The 16,866-nt window shown below is 41.3% G+C and overlaps 1 protein-coding gene across 1 annotated transcript in view; it reads right to left on the bottom strand.

Moving 5' to 3' along the window:
• LOC105981279 (cadherin-related family member 3) overlaps positions 1–10,128 on the bottom strand; it is a 58,125-nt gene extending 47,997 nt beyond the window's left edge. Inside the window, exons 1-4 of the mRNA XM_013010370.1 lie at positions 10,086–10,128; positions 6,722–6,918; positions 5,505–5,676; positions 3,156–3,244 (exon numbers count right to left, since the gene is read on the bottom strand). Coding sequence (XP_012865824.1) covers positions 3,156–3,244; positions 5,505–5,676; positions 6,722–6,918; positions 10,086–10,128 — 501 coding nt within the window. The remainder of the gene's footprint in view (positions 1–3,155; positions 3,245–5,504; positions 5,677–6,721; positions 6,919–10,085) is intronic.
• Positions 10,129–16,866: the final 6,738 nt, after the last annotated feature.

The raw sequence follows: 16,866 nt of genomic DNA, 5'->3' as shown, positions 1-16,866 counted from the left end.
GGAAGTGGTGCTGTGGCTCAAGTGGTAGAGCGCTAGCCTTGAGCTGAAGAGCTAAGGGACAGCGCCCTGGCCCAGAGTTCATGCCCCATGACCGGACCCCCCCCCAAAAAAAAAGAAAGAAAAAAATGTACTCATTACCTTGCTCATGTAATTGTAACCCCTCTGTATGGTATTTTCACAATAAAAAAAACTTACTAAGAAAAAAATGAAAATGAGCTATACAGTTTGTGGGTGGGGATGAGAGGGGAAATCTGGGAGAGAACAAGAGAAAGGGTGACATTATTTAAAAAGAAATGTCCACACTATCAGACATATGTAACTGTAACCCCTCTCTACATCACCTTTATAATAAGAATAAACAATCATGAAGAAATAGAAAAGAAAAAACTGTTGAGTGTAGAGATGTACCCCTGTAACCACAGCTACTTAGGAATAGACTGTTCAAGGCCAGCCAGGGCAAAACATTAGCAAGACTCATCTCAACCAACAAACCAGGCACTGTGATTTGACCTTGTCATTCCAGTACGCAGGAGACAAAGATCTGAAGATCGCAGTCTAAGGTCAGGCCCAGACAAAACAGTGTTGCATTATTGCAAAACATGAAGCAAAAAAAGGCTGGAGGCATGACTCAAGTGATGTAATGTCTGCCTTATAAGCACAAAGCTCTGAGTTTAAACCCTGATACTCGGAAGAGATGGAGGAGGAGGAGGAAAAAGAGGATGAGGAGGAGGGAGAGGGGGAGAAGGGGGATAAGAAAGGAGAGGGAGATATAAAGGAGGAGGAAAAAGGGAGGGAGGAGGAAGGGAGAAGAGAAGGGAGGAAGAGGAGGAGGGAGGAAGAGGAGGAGGAGGAGGAAGAGAAGGATATATGCTACTGCCTCACCACCATAATCACCACTACCACTACCCCTGAGCCCAGGAAGGTAAGGTCACATGGACTGACGTGAGGAGGAGTTGAGAAGGGATGGAGTGGGACATAGAGAGTAGAAATAGGGTTGAGAAGCCCCAGGGAGGCACTGAAGGACTTCCATGGAGAGGAGTCTGTATACTGTTCAGCCAAACCTCCCTTGTCTATAAATTAAAGACCTGATCTTTAGCTTATTAATCTGTTAGGTATTATCATAGGGAACAATAAGAGCAATTTTAGGGGTTAACATGAGCATTCAATGGTGCAAAATATGAGCCTGACTGGTAGTAATGTCATCACCATCATCATCTTCATCCTCATCATTATCATCATTATCTAGGGTCCAAAACAGTGGTATGCTTTCCCCCATATTAGAACTAGCCTTTCTCTAAATCTATCTGAAGTCTCAGACAAATGACAGTGGTTACGAGTCACAGGACTTGAATAGCACATCTGGTCCAATCTATTGTGTCAGAGGATGTGTGTAGGAGTGTGTCTAAATGTAAGTTTCCGCAGCCTATGTCACTACTGAAATGTCATTTAGTGCTTGGCAAAATTCACAGAAAATATTACATGGACCTTCCAAATATGGTCCAGGAACCAATTCCCTTCTGAGAAAAGTATAGGGCCAGGCCCAGAAGCATTTAATGGGTATGAGCAAGCATTCGGGAGTCCATCATTTGAAATGAATTACTTATGTTAATTGGCTAGTCATGCATTTTGATTGCGAGTTAGAGTGCTAGCCAAGCCCTACTGGAATGCCACGTATTTTCCAACCTAAAATGTCACCATTGTAGGTGACTGTCACAGAGAGCCCCAAGAAAGCAATTGCAGTATGATATCCAGTTCCTGTGTGGCTGGAGCTGTGTGGTGCTGGATTTAATACTATAATCTGGAACATGTTGATTTGGAGCAATATGCATGATTAGGTGGCTTAATTACACGTTGTAAGGGAAGCTGTGACCTTTCCAGTTCCATCCTGGAGGTGGCTTGTGTTACTGGGAGGAGAAGACAAATGTGTGTGGAGGGGTGGGGGGGAGCTTGACAATCACAACGTGCCTTTGTGTAATTATTCAAGTACATCCAATAATTGAAAAAAACTAGACAGCTGGGCACCACTGGCTTGTACCTATAATCCTAGCTGATGCTGAGATCTGAGGATCAAGGTTCAAAGCCAGCCTGGACGGAAAAGTCCCTAAGATTCTTATTTCCGATTAACCACCAAAGGGCTGAAAGTGGAGGTTTGGCTTAAGTGCTAGAACACCAGCTTTGAGCAAAAAAGTTAAGAGACGGTGCCCAGGCACTGAGTTCAAGCCCCAGTACTGGCACACACACACACACACACACACACACACACACACACACACACATCTAAACAATGTCTTAGATATGAGTAGCCATCTCTTACCCAAAAAGAAAAATTTGTAAGACTTGAACATTACCATTACCAGACATTTGCAAATGCTGAGCTTACAGCATCACATTGACCTGAGCAAGTCTCCTTCTTAAGCCACTTTAGGAAGCAAACCCAACATTAAAAATTTAAAACATGTGATTCTTGCCTATCAATCCATTACCTAAAAACCTTGTGGCTAGTAATTATGCAATCATCCCATATGTCATCAAAAATTAAAATAGTAATATAAATCTTGCCATTTGCAAGATGTTTCACATGAAAACAAGCGATTTACACACTCATTGTGATGTTTGACCATAATGAGAGGAAGCAATATAAGAGAAGACAAAGCAGGCAGGGGTCATTCATCCAAATTTACAGGTGAAATAGCAAAGCAGGGAATATTTGGTGGTCTACATTATTAAAATTAGGACATAAGCCCAAGTTTGTTTGGTACCAAGCCACAATTTCTTTCTCCTCTGGGGTACTATAAAGCCTGAGGATGAGACCTATAGTTGTGAGATACATTAATTCTGCCAAAAACTTGTGTTGTTTCTCTACTGCATGTGCCGCCAAGATCCCCAATGAAATGGCTTGGCACCTTCTGTGCAAAGTTATCTAAGGGTTAGACTCGGTCTCCCTGCACAGAACAGATGGAGTTCACTAAAAGGGAAACTGTTACCTAGACAACCCAGACCCCAATCTTTTTCCCTCTAATAATTGAGGTGAAAGGTATGTTTGGGATCTAAATTGTGGATGTAAGTGACTTGATTGGCTCTATGGCTTTATATTTGAATGCAATCACACATAAAACCATAAAACTGAATAGTCTTTGTTCCAAAACATAAATTACCTCCAAAGCAGCATCCTCTGGATCCTTGGCTGTTGCTCTGTAAATGACTGTGCCCAAGGCAATGTCTTCTACAATATAAATCTCAGTAACTGGCAGGAAATGAACAATAGAGAAAGTTGAATGAGTTCCATCGCTATGATGATCTTAAATTCCTCACTCAATACTACAGTTTAGACCAAAGTTACAGCATTATGCTTGCTCAGTACAGGGGTTTGCACAGCTTGATTTCCATTAAACCAATTATATTATGAATAATAATGATAGACATCACTTATTAAGTATCTGTTACATGTCAAGCCTGGAGGAAACAAGTTTATACATTTAAATAAGAGTATTGTTGAACATTTTGGGCTGCTTACTAATGGCTAAGCTCTTAATATCATTGATTATTATTATTATTTCTACTTTAGTGAAGTTTTCAAAGTCTGAATTACAGACTTCAGGTTATACAGCTAATCCATGAATAATTATCTGATTTATTTATTAAAGTTTTCTCTGTTTCCATAAAATGTGGGATGCCGATAGATAAACCTAGGACCTCACATAATGTAAGTACATGCTCAACCACTGAGCTACATAGCTACATCCCCAGCTCCTGATATTTTTTCTTTGTTATTGTGTGTGCCAGTACTGGGGCTTGAACTCAGCACCTCATGTTCTTGCTTGGATTTTCACTCAAAGATGGTGCTCTACCACTTGAGCCACAGCACTGCTTCAGGGTTTTTGCTAGTTAATTGGAGATAAGAGTCTCCCAGGCTTTTCTGCCAGGGCTGGCATTACACCTGATCCTCAGATCTCATCCTCCTAATTCACAAGGATTACAGGTGTGAGCCACCAGTGCCCAGCTCCTGTATGCTTTGATGGCAGTAGGATCTACAAACTACCCTTCCGCAGCTCAGGAATGTTGGAATAGTGTGAGACACCTGGGTGTCTGAAAAGGCCCATCCCTGCTGCTGCCCACCCTCAGGCACCATTTTGCCAAGGAAGTAGAGGTATTTCTGGACAGCAAAGAAGTCCACAAGGTCTGGATGGACTACAATCCTAACAGTGGTCTGGTATATAAGGAAAAGTTCATGGAACATCCACACACAGGAGTGTGCATGGAGCTCACCTTTTTAAGAAGTCAGAAGAACATAATTAGACCTTGGATCTTCCCAAAGGTTTATCATCTATTGAGGTAAGGGAAAGAAGGGAAACTAGCACTTACTGAGCACTTACTATAACGCTTGTCACTTTAAAACACTGCACCAGGAAGTATCATCAAGACAAAATTGATATCTCTGCTTAACCAATCGGAAGTTGAGGCTCACACAGGCCAAAATAACTCAACCTAGTTAGTAACCACACCAGTGTTTGACCCTCACCTGGTCATGTTTATAATAGATGACCTGAGTTATCCATATGAAGGAACAATATATTTGACTACTAGAAAGGGACAGAGGGTGAGAGAGTCAAGAGTAAGAGGAGCCAGGTACCAGTGGCTCATACCTATAACCCTAGTTACTCAAGAGGCTGAGATCTGAGGATCACAGTTTGAAGCCAGTTCAAGCAGGCAGGAAAGTCTGTGAGATTCTTATCTCCAGTTACCTAACCAGAAAACCAGAAGTACCTTACTTATGTAACTGAAACCCCTCAGTACATCACAATAAAAAATTTTTAAATACTTTTTTAGATACCAACATAATTCTATTACTGGACAACCAGCACAAGCAAGTTCCAGGATGTTATTATTTCCTAAATAAACCAATTCTCCTGGAAAATTAAAAAAAAACTAGAAATGAAGCTGTGGCTCAAGTGGTAGAACACTACCCTTAACAAAAAAAATGCTCAGAGACAGTTCCTAGGCCCTGAGATCCAGACCTAGGATTGGCACTGCAAAGGGAGCAAGAGTAAGACAAATGTATGGGGGAGGAAAAGACATTGTGCTTAACCACACAACAAAGCTTCTAGCTTAAAGATTCAGATAAATTGCTAATTAAATAATCATACAGGTAAGAGAATATTTAGTCTTTTAGTATAGTATCAAACAAATAAGTTGATAATCTTAAACATTACACAAGTTATTTCACTATACAAGTCTTTATAAGCCTGTAATTTTGATGTTGGGAATAGGCTTTGGACCCATCTTCAGTGTTGGGAACATTACCTAAAGTAATCCACCTAGAGCTCTGAAGACAGTGCTTAGAATATAGTTAGGGTCACTAAATATCAGCTTGCTTAATCAGTACTGGAGTTATTAATGTTTTCATGTCACACTTATAGCCACGATGTCCTGAGAGCTAATAGGACACAACATAAAGCCTACATCTGTGTCCAGAGCCTTCTTCCCACAAGAGAGGCTCTCCATACCTTGATCTCCCTGTGCCAGGGCTCCAGTGAAGGTGGGTGGTTCATTCACATCTGCAATCTGGATGAGAACCATCTGGGATGCTGTTGCTCCTTGGTTGTCTTTGGCATAAATCACCAGGGAATAGAGTGCCACTGTCTCAAAGTCCAGCATGGGTACTCCGGTGGTAAATAACTGGATTAAGGAAGAGCAAAACAGTGAAGCCAGCTCCTGGCTTTCTAGGGAGATATAAATCTCCGTGTGTGTGTGTGTGTGTGTGTGTGTGTGTGTGTGTGTGTGTGTGATTTTTATGTCTATCATATAGATCTCTAATACCAATCGTTTGTTTGTTCTGTTTCATTTTCTGAGATTCTGTCTCATTATGTTGGCTGGACTGATCCTGAACTCCTAGGCTCAAGTGATCCCTCAGCCTCCCAAGTAGCTTGGAACTACAGGCATCCACCACTCTGCCTTATTCACTCAGCATGTTTTTTTTCTTTTTTCTTTTTTTTTTTGGGGGGGGGAAAAGGGGGTCTCACTATAGAGCCCATATGGTTCTTGAACTCACAGTGTACCTGACTCAGACTCAAAAGTGCCACTAAAACAAGCTAGGAGTCAGATTTCTCTTCATGTAGTTCTTCCCCAGAGAACCCTAACTAAGTCAAATGCCTATGACAGGTGCCAAATCTATGGTCCTATATTTCATGGTTCTTATATTTAAAATCTACGCTTGTGCTTGTACCAATGTATTTAAAGTCTATTGCTATGCTATAAACCATCAATTGTTATGAGGATACAGTATTGCCTGAATCTGACCAATTAGTGTGTGTGTGTGTTGTGTGTGTGTGTGTGTGTGTGTGTGTGTGCCAGAAGGTGGCCTTCTACCACTGGAGCCATGCCTCCACTTCTATTTTTTTGCTGGCCAGTTAGAAATAAGAGTCTCATAGATTTATCTACTCAGGCTGGTTTTAAAACATGATCCTCAGATCTTCTCAGTTTCTTGAGTATGTAGGACTATAGGCATGAGTCACCAGCACCTGGCTGACCGGATCTTCCTACATATCCATAAAATAAATGGATCTTGATGGTCTATAGGAGTTTTAGAATAATTTGGCACACTATAATGTCCTGAGGAATGAAGGTCAAGTTAATCATCTGCTGTAGACAGTGAGTGAGGTTGATAAGTTTATTTTATAGCCCCCTGATACCAAGTACTAACACTGCTCATCTACATACTTACATCCCACAGGTGTGTAGACCTACGAGCTAGCACGAATGGATGCACAGCAGGACTGGCATTAAGAATCACGGGGTCTCCCAGCAGAGAAGTTTGAGGCGAGACAGACACACTGACCACAGCAACCCGGCTGTGTGCAGAGGCATTTTCTGGGACAGGGCTGCCATTCTCAATGGCAAAGTTTGGAGCAGCGACAACGTCTTAAAAGAAACACAAAATTTTACTTCTAGGAAGTCTTTTTTCCCACATTTTGAAACCACAAAGGAAAACCTTGATAAATAGTGAGCTCAGGTTTTTATTTTCTACAAAGCTTTTGAAAATTAGTTGAGTTGGCTTGGCAGGGTCAAGGACATGAAAACTTAGCTTACTTGCAAGCTAATAAGTTAACCTGCCATGATTGCCTGGATGTGGGCAGAAGACATGTGACTTTGGGCTCAGAGATAAAAGGATGTCATTACCAATGTCACCAATGTAATAAGCAGTTTGCCCTGCATCTTCACATTCTTTCCCTGGTTCCTCAAGCCCAGGACTCAGGTCCTGGGACAACCCAAGCTGTCTTTATAGTAGAAACCCAGCACCTGCCCCTGTTCTCCATGTTCACTTCTATATGTGTTGCTTACGGAGAACATTTCCGACTCTGCCCGGGGAGCAGGTCAGCCTTGAACAGAAAAGAGTCACTGCCCCTGGAAACACCCCTCATCCAGTGGGCCACATGGATGTGGTATACAAATAGCTCAACATCCTCACCCTTACACTGGTAACTCCAAGATGGCTTCTACACTGAATTCCTGAATTCCTCAATTGAACCAAGCTCTCCTTGCACCCAGATGAACATGACAGACAATACACCCTGAATCCATTGCTTGATCTCTCTTCCTAATCCTCCTATGGTTTATTTTCCCCCAGGTTCATCTCTCAAATAAATGACTCTGGAATGCTTCTTGTGCAGTTGACTTCCAAAAGAGTCCACCCTCAGGCAATATCGTATAATCATCTTTTACAATGCTCAAGAGTGGGTACCCTCCTATGGCTCAAGGTTGCCATTGACAACATGGACCTTAAAGTGAGTAGCCATTTTTGTAGATGTTGTCAGCTACTTTTATAGGAAATATGAAAGCTAGCCATCTCATCAACATGCTAGAAATCGTCATGGAGATTTTTGCTTTCCTCTCAGCCTTAGGATACCCATCATTCGCTCTCAGAATCATAAGTGTATTTTGTTTAGCTTTCTGTTGGCAATAGTTACACTCTGATTTTTATCCAGCTGTAGAAGGGGCTGATTCTAAAGCAAATGGTTGAATCCAACAGTTAAGTGGTCTTATGATGTCAGTTCTTGTAACCATGAACCAAAAAATAGCACTTTGAAAAAATGGGTTGGTTTTATGCATTTAAAAGTTACATTTTGGGCCTGGCGCCGGTGGCTCATGCCTGTAATCCTAGCTACTCAGGAGGCTGAGATCTGAGGATCACGGTTCAAAGCCAGCCAGGGCTGGAAAGTCTGTGAGACTTTTATCTCCAATAAACCACTAGAAAATTGGAAGTGGTGCTGTACCTCAAGCAGTAGAGCGCTTGCCTTGAACTGAAGGGCTGAGGGACAGCACTCAAGCCCAGAGTTCAAGCCCCACAATCAACAAAAAACAAACTTTGGGCTGGGAAGTTGGCTCAGTGGTAGAGTAAGCACTTGCTTACATGAGGCCCTGGGTTTGATTCCTCAGCACCACATAAGCAAAAAAAGCTGGAAGTTGCACTGTGACTCAAGTGGTAGAGTGCTAGCTTTGAGTTGAAGAGCTGAGGGACAGCGCCCAGGCCCAGAGTTCAGGCCCCATGACCGACAAAAGAAAAGTTACATTTTAAAATTTGGGGCTTTGGGTTTTTTTGATAAAGCTGAAGTTTTATTACTTTTAATCAAATAAAAAGTATATAAAGTAAATATAATTAGATTTATATATTTCTTCTTATCTCATCTAGTTACCACTTACCACCAAATTCCTAAAGTATTTATTGCTAAGTTTTTGGTATATATCTTTCCAGAACTTTCTAGTCCTGCCTGTATGTGAATACAGATACATTTTTATGAGATGCCTATCCTGGGTCTTTTATTTTAGGGCTTCACAATCTCACTTGGCATTTTTGTCATGGCAACTTCTCTACCACTTTAGCTACACCTCCAATTCAGCTTTTTGGCTGATTGGGATAGTCTTTGGACTTTTCTTACTGAGCTGCCTTCAAACCCAAATCTTCATATCTTAGCCTCCTGAGTAGACTACAGGTGTGATCCACCCGCACCCAGTTTAGATAAAATTTGAGGGGGAGATACAATATTTTTTGAATTATCCTAAAATAGTTGTCTAGAGTGATTTCAACTCAACATACCATGCATCTTGATCAATGTCACCCCTTTCATAATTTCCCCCCATCTCTCCCAACCCCACCCATTCCCTCAGTTATACTAGTTCTATTTTGACATATATACCTTGAATATTATGACTACATTCGCCTACTATTGCTTTCTCCATTCTTCAATTCTTCCTCTCCTTGATCTTAAACATCATCACCACCACCACCCCTACCAATAACACATGTTCCAGCTTCCTGGTATTTATTCTGTTAAACTATAAGTTGGTTCAAAGGAGTTATACCTTTGGAATCTTCCCTGTATAGGACCAGACTTTAGTTCATATGTTTGTTTGTGTATGCATGTCTATGAGCCTATATAAATTTACCTATATATTTGTAATTTGGATCTACCATATGAAAGAAAACATGTGTCCTTTGTCTCTCTAAGCCTGACTTAACATCATTTTTCTAGATCCATCCATTTACCTGCAAATGACATAATATTTTTCCTGATGGATGCATAAAATGCCATTGCACATAGAAATACATACCACATTTTCATTTTCTTAAAAAGATCTTCTTGTTCATAGTTTCAGGGCATCTTGTGTCTTCTCCACAGTACATAGCATGCAGCCCTGCCTCTTTCTTCTCCTGGCTCTGACATCTACAGTATACTTCATCTTCAAATGCCCACTATGTATATCACATACAGTCCTTGCTATTACAGAGAAGTTCTCATAAATCTTTAGAACACTATGAATTTCTGCAGGATAGTCTCCTAGAGGTAGAAGGCTGGCTCTGAGTTTACAGATTTCAAATACTGGTCGAAATGGCTGATTGTCTTCCAAAGAACTTGTCCTGACCCTGTCTGTATCAACTGCATTTGAGAAAACATTTTGATTGACATGAGCTACAGCCACAGGGCCTATAAGGACATCAATGACCCACAAACAGAAGGGATAAAGGAAGTAAAAAAAAATAGATTATCAAAGAATTTATTTCAAAGCTCTATGAATCAAGAAATACTAACCTGAAGCAGCAACCAACATGAGAAGTAAATGAAAACAGGACATGGTTTCCTTGAAAGTCTGCTGGTCTTCAGAGGCACTGTGTTCAAGCCCCAGCCTTTGCTACCTCTAGGGCAGATCACTGTCTTGGTGAGGAGTCCTCAGTCTGGGGAAGGGGCAGGGAGAGTGTAAATCCTGTCTCTAGGCATCATGTACACACCTTCTCATGGCACAGGTCTTCTGGAGAAATCTGTAAATTGACACCTTCTCTCTCTAAGAGGCTAAGTACTAGTAAGTTGATTTTGCTTTAGGCCAGATTAAGAAGAAACCGCCAGTGTAGATTCCCCAACTACAAAAATTTCCCAAGTTCCTGGTTCAGCTAGGATAGCCAGAATTCATTGGATTTATTTTACACGCATTCATCTTCAAAGGATTTCTGTTGACTAGTGACTCCAGGTCACTGAATTCCTCACTCTGTGTTCTTCACAGACCCACAATCTCAGCTTACCAAGTTTGCAGAGGGCTTACAAGTTGGTAAGTACAGCAGATTAGGGACAAGATGCAGAAACAATCTAATCATTGGCCACGAGCCAATTGAATGCTGGCAAGTCTGTTAGAAGGTAGAGGAGCAAGCTTTAGGACCAGTGGTGAGAAATTACTCTTTGCATGGAAAGTTAACACAAAATAGTCAGCGGGGCTGGGAAGGTGGCACAATGGTAGAGCGCTTGCCTTGCATGCATGAGGCCCTGGGCTCCATTCCTCAGCACCACATAAGCAGAAAAAAACAGAAGTGGCACTGTGACTCAAGGGGTAGAGCACTAACCTTGAGCTGAGGAGCTGAGCGACAGAGCACAGGCCCAGAGTTTAGGCTCGTGACCAGCAAAAAAAAAAAAAAACCAAACCAGGGCACCATGAATTGGTACCCACAAGCTAACCATGGCTTACAGATTTATAGGTACAATCTTAATGTTCAATAGCATGTGATAGGCTCAGTATTCTACAGTGTGCCTCACTTCCCACCTCTCCCTAGTACATCCCACTGTTTCTCACATTTCCCTCCTTAAGTCCTGTGGCGATTCATGTTTGCAATCTCTGATTCAGAGGTTTCAATCAATCACTGTCTCTATAGGAGTCCACTGTCTTTATGACTACTGAAATAGGATTATGCAGTCTCATATGTGTTCAACAGAAAGATCATGTTGAGAACAAGAAAGATTGTGTTGGGATCAGACTTTGTCCAGCTCCGGGTGGCTCTTTGGCTTTTCAGAAAGAAAATTACGAAGTCCAGAGAAAGACTGTATGGGCTCCAAGCCAAGTCCTGTAAAGGATGGTGGAAAAGGAAAGTAGACTGTTGGAAACCTTGAATGGGTTCTCTTTCTCAAGTCCTGCTGATTACTCCTTAAACCATTATAACTTCACAAGTGGACCACTGTAACCCTGGACTTCCTGGCCAAGTATCTGCCCTCTCTTTTCTTCCCCATGTCAAATGATCTCAGTATTGTGTTTCCTAAAGGTTCACTGACGGACACTTGTCAATACTCCACACTGCCAACATCTCCAGCCTCTACTAACCGCCTACCTGGTGACCTGCAACAACCACTTTTTCCTCTATAATGTGTTCTCCAAGCTATCTTCATAAAACATAAGCCGTATGCTTTTCCTAGGTTCACACTACATTGTTCTTCCTGCCTTCTGCCATGCCTGGTCCAAATCAATTAGTGAACCTCTATATACACAATTGTCTATCCATAAAGCACCTCATCCAGACTTAATATACTTTGTCACCTTTCCAATATGAACTGTCTCATGTCAAATACTACCTTGTTAAGAGGTCTTCTTTGCTTCTTTGGGCAAACTATCAATTCCTGCTCCTCTCTACCTAGCCTGTCTTCTTAGAGCTTCCCTCTAGCAATCTCTCTCAGTGCAGGAAACAATGTATCTCTTTTGAAATGTTGAATATGTGGGTTTTCTATCACAACTAGAATTGCTGGCCAGAGATTCTAGTCATTTTCTTCACTGACCAATCCTTTGCTCAGAATAAATACATATGGGCTAGCTCCTTAAAACTTTCAATAACTTCCATTGCCCTGAAGATCAAGACCAAAAAGTCTAAGACTCAAATAGGTCTGACCTTGCCTCTCTCCAGATAGTCATAGAGATCATGTCTTGCCTCTACCCTTGCTTCCTGAGACATTGTCTCTCCTCCTCCTCCTCCTCCCCCTCCTCCTTCTCCCTCTCCTCCTCTCCCCCTCCTCTTCTTCTTCTCTTCCTCCTCTCCTCTTCCTCTCCTCCTCCTCCTCTTCTCCTCCTCCTCCTCTTTCTCTTCTCCTCTTCCTCTTCTCCTCTTCCTCTCCTCCTCCTCCTCCCCAGACCTTCACATAGCTGACTTTCTCTTGCTCACTTCTCAAGTCCAATGACTTTTTTTTGTCACTCCTATCCAAAGTTCCTCCCCCTTTTACTTTCTTTACCACATTTACCACTGTCTGAAGTTTATTTCGGCATTTTCTTGTTTGTTGCCAGCATTTCCCCTAGCCCTTTAGGTTCTGGGCTCAGAGATGTTTGGTGTGTTATTCACTACAGCACTCCTTGGCATCCAGGCCAAGGCCTAGCAACCATTAAACAGTCAAATATTTGTTTAATAACTGGAGGACTAAATACAATGGGAGGTGGTGGTTACTAGTCTTATGTTACATATGAAAAAAAGTCAGATAATTTAATCACCTGCCTGGGACCCACGGCTTATAAGGGTAACGCTAGAACTCAATACAGATCTAGCTCCACGCTGGCATCTGCACACTCTGCACACTCTTTTTAGCTTCATATATGCATCAAGACTCTTGCAACCTATATGAGTTGTTAGAAAAGTCACAGAGCCAATGTTTCATCCTCTTACATATGCATAGGTGCACAGAGGCACACAATAAAAACATAAAATTAATTAGCACAAAATTAATCACAGTCATCCAGATATTTGACTGAACAAAACTGAATAAAGACAGCAATACTCATCACTGGGTGAAAATAAACAAACAAACACCAGTCTGTAGTTGAAGAATTGCACATTCATTCATTCAGTCAGTTAAATGCCTAAGATTCCAATGGATGAGGAAAACTGGACCAGGTAGGAAGAAAAATTCCATTTGATCATGTGTATCTGGAGTACTGTCTTTCCTTGCAAAGGCGGAATTTCTATTTCACTTGGACCTGTATGGAACTCTGGCACTAGGAGCAATCCCATCGTAGAGATGAGAAACAAGCACTGGCAAGGTAAAGTGAACTGACTGAGTTCTCACAGCTGTGCTGGAACAAAAACCCAGAGGTGCCTTTCCCCTTCTCATCCCCTCAGCGTCACATACTTTTGCTTTGTTTTGATGCTGGAGATTGAATACTGGGTCTCATGCATGCTCAGTGCATGGTCTGCCACTGACCTGCTTCCTTGGACTCTTTTCTTTCTTTCTTTCTTTCTTTTTCTTTCCTTTCTTTCTTTCTTTCTTTCTTTCTTTCTTTCTTTCTTTCTTTCTTTTTCTTTCTTTTTCTTTCCTTTCCCCTATGTCACAGTACTGAGTTTTGACCTAAGGGCCTTATACTTGCTAGCAGATGCTAGCTAGCCAAGCCTCCAGTCCCTTCATTCTTTAGTTATTTTAAGGGGAGGGCACCTTAGGCCATTTTTAGACTGCCATCACATTATTCATGCCTCCCATTAGCTAAAATTACAGAGGCTCACCATTATAGCCACCTCATTGATTGAGAGGCTGCCCCACTAACCTTGTACCCTTACTATCCTTGAATTGTGATCCTCCTGATCCCCACTTCCTGAATAGCTGGGATTAGAGACATGTACTACCATGTCTAAATCCCTTGATTCTATTAAAGCACTTCACGCCATTATTGGGCCACACAAAACTCTCACTGTTCTAAATGTATTCTGTGGAAATCAGTATTACCGGGGGATGGAGGGTTGTTAGATGGGTAAAATCTTGGATCCTATCCTAAATATAATATATGGCATTCTGCATCTTAGTAAAATCACTAGGTAATTCCCACACACATGGAAGCTTGACACGTGTAATCCAAATTCATGAAATAATATAATAATGAACACAAGTCCAGACAGTGGAGTCATCTGTATATCTCCCAATATCTTTCTAGGGGAATTTTCTTTCTTTAAGCCTCCAGTTACATATGAACAATTCAAAGGCCCAGGAAAGGGTGATAGCAATAAAGCCTAGTGTCTGCTGCCACCTGGTGGTATTGTACATGAAATAAATGCAGAAATAGGTTGGTTGGGCTAGGTCCCCAACTTTTGTAGCCACAGGTTTAAGAGACCACCTCAGTCTTTCGAAATGAAAATAAATAGCGCTTGGAATGCATAATAAGATGTCCAAATAATAATTGGGCCTCTAAAAGTGCCCCACAGAACAGAGAGATTACCAATGTGATTTCTAAAAGTGATTGTTGGTTAGTGTGTGAATTTATTTTATTGCCAGTCCAAGTGGCAGTGCCTAGACAATCCTATCACTGTGTCTTTGTTTGTCTTGTACTCGACACGAAGCATTCCACACAGTGCCAAGGAATTTCCCACAGTTCTGTGAAAAACATCATTAGAGACCTTTCTGAAGCCATCATGGGGCTAAGTCCATAAAAGATATGCCTAGCACCTGGAAGTGAAGAAGGAGGGATTCTGAAATTTTCCTACATCCATCAAGTGATCCAGGACGTGATGGTCTCCCCTCCTCCCCACTGGAGGATATTGTTTTGAAGACTTTGGCCTCTCTCATGAGTTAAAGAAATCCAACCACCATAGGTGAGACTGTCCACAATGGATCGCCTTCCTCTCTGTCTACCAGGATTCCATAAGGTGTCCTCTGGAAAAGTTGGCCAGTATGGAAGATTCCAGCAACCCAGAAAGAAAAATCACTCATTCAAAAGGAAAGGGATTACAAGGTTGGTAATGAAACTTAATTTCTTTCTTTTTGAGTGAGAGTATTTCATTGTTTCGTTAACCACAGTTTACTGTGATAATTAGAGAAAGTGGCATTTCTTTTTATCTTTAGAGATGAAGACTCTCCATGGACAAGGGGGAGAAGAGCACTGTTCTGGGTCAGGGAGCCCAATGGAAGTCATGTTTAATGAATAGAAAAGTCTTCATTTTGGCTAGGCACTGTTGTCTCACACCTGCAATCTTAGCTACTTGGAAGGCTGAGATCTGAGGATCTAAGTTCAAAGCCAGCCCAGGCAGGACAATTCATGACACTCTTTTCTTTAACCACCAAAAAGCTGGAAGTGGAGCGATGCTCAAGTGGTAGAGTGCTAGCCTTGAGTGAAAAAGCTAAGGGACAATACCCTGGCCCTGAATTCAAATCCCAGTACCAGTGTAAGAAATTTGTAATAAAAAATAAACCCTTTATTTTACCAGAAAAAGCTTGGATTTCCTCCAGAATTTAACTTTTAATGTGTCATGAGACTAAAGCAAGTACTTAGTTGATATTGTCAGCATCAGCATTTGAGCTTTCTTGCATCCCATGTAAATACTATTATTTGGAAATATCAATAGTGTGTTCTTCAAAATAAATTCAGAATCCGTGCTTTCCACACCTGTGCCAGCTAGTTTGGCTGCTGAAGTGTGTACTAATTCTATTTCACTAGCAAACACTTTTTAATAAAAATAGCAGAACAGTCTTTGACCTGATTATTTCCTGCCAATGGCTAAACCTAAAGATAGTCATTAAGACCTCCAACATAATATATTTTAGTTTGGAAAGTCAGTGTGGTGATTTGTTTCCAATTTTGGGGGGCTTCTCTCTTAGCAGGTCTGTGAGCTATGTAGAAGGGAAATGTTTTTCTGAAGCCTGAAGTCTCAAAGTTCTGAACTTGTATGGACAAAATGAAATATTGCAATTTTTTTAACTTTCCATCAGAAGTAAGGGTTTTGCCAAGTGCCAGTGGCTCATATCTGTAATACCAGCTACTCAAGAAGCTAAGATCCAGAGGATCACAGTTCTAAAGCAACCCAAGCAGAAAAGTCTCCATCCCCAAAATAGTCAACCAAAATCAGGGTTAGAGGCATGGTTCAAGTGAGCACTAGCTGAGTGAGCAAGTCAGATAAGCAAGTCAGAGGCCATGCATTAAAACTCTATCACCACTATTTAAAAAAAACTAAATAGAGAAGCAGACAAATTAATTACCAACAAAATTATTTAAAGACTTCACAAGGGAAGGAATCTTTCTACAACAGAAATTGCAACTATTCTATCCCTCGGCTCAAGAGCAAATTGCCTGGAGCAGATCAGAGAGGGAAACACATTTTGTGGATTCACAGATTACTTAGAACTGTTTTTGTTTTGTGTTGTGTTGTTATTGTGTTTTTGACACAAAATTGCTCTATGTAACTCAGGCTGGCCTTGAACTCATGATCAACCTGTCTCAGTACTGAGATTACAGGCATGAACCACCATGCTTAGCTTAGAGTTGGTATTTTTACCCTAGGGGTTATATGTATAGGTGCTGTCCCTGAGCTTTTTTGCTCAAGGCTGGTGCTCTACAACTTGAGCCACAGCTCCATTTTCAGCTTTTTTTTTTTTTGGTAGTTAATTGGAGATAAGAGTCTTACAGACTTTCCTGGCTTTGAACTGCAATCTTTAGATCTGAGCCTCCTAAGTAGCTAGGATTATAGACATGAACCACAAGTGCCCAGCAGGAGCTTTATGTTTGTAAAATGAGTTAATATCCTAGTTCTTTGGAGACTATGTGAAGTAAATGAAATAGTAGACACACTGCATTCATTACAATTTAATGTAATATAAC

Source organism: Dipodomys ordii, unplaced genomic scaffold (genome assembly GCF_000151885.1).
Source record: "Dipodomys ordii isolate 6190 unplaced genomic scaffold, Dord_2.0 Scaffold12, whole genome shotgun sequence".
In the NCBI taxonomy this organism is placed as follows: Eukaryota; Metazoa; Chordata; class Mammalia; order Rodentia; family Heteromyidae; genus Dipodomys; species Dipodomys ordii.
Note: the sequence above shows the minus strand (reverse complement) of the source record. Positions and strands in the feature narration are given on the sequence as shown.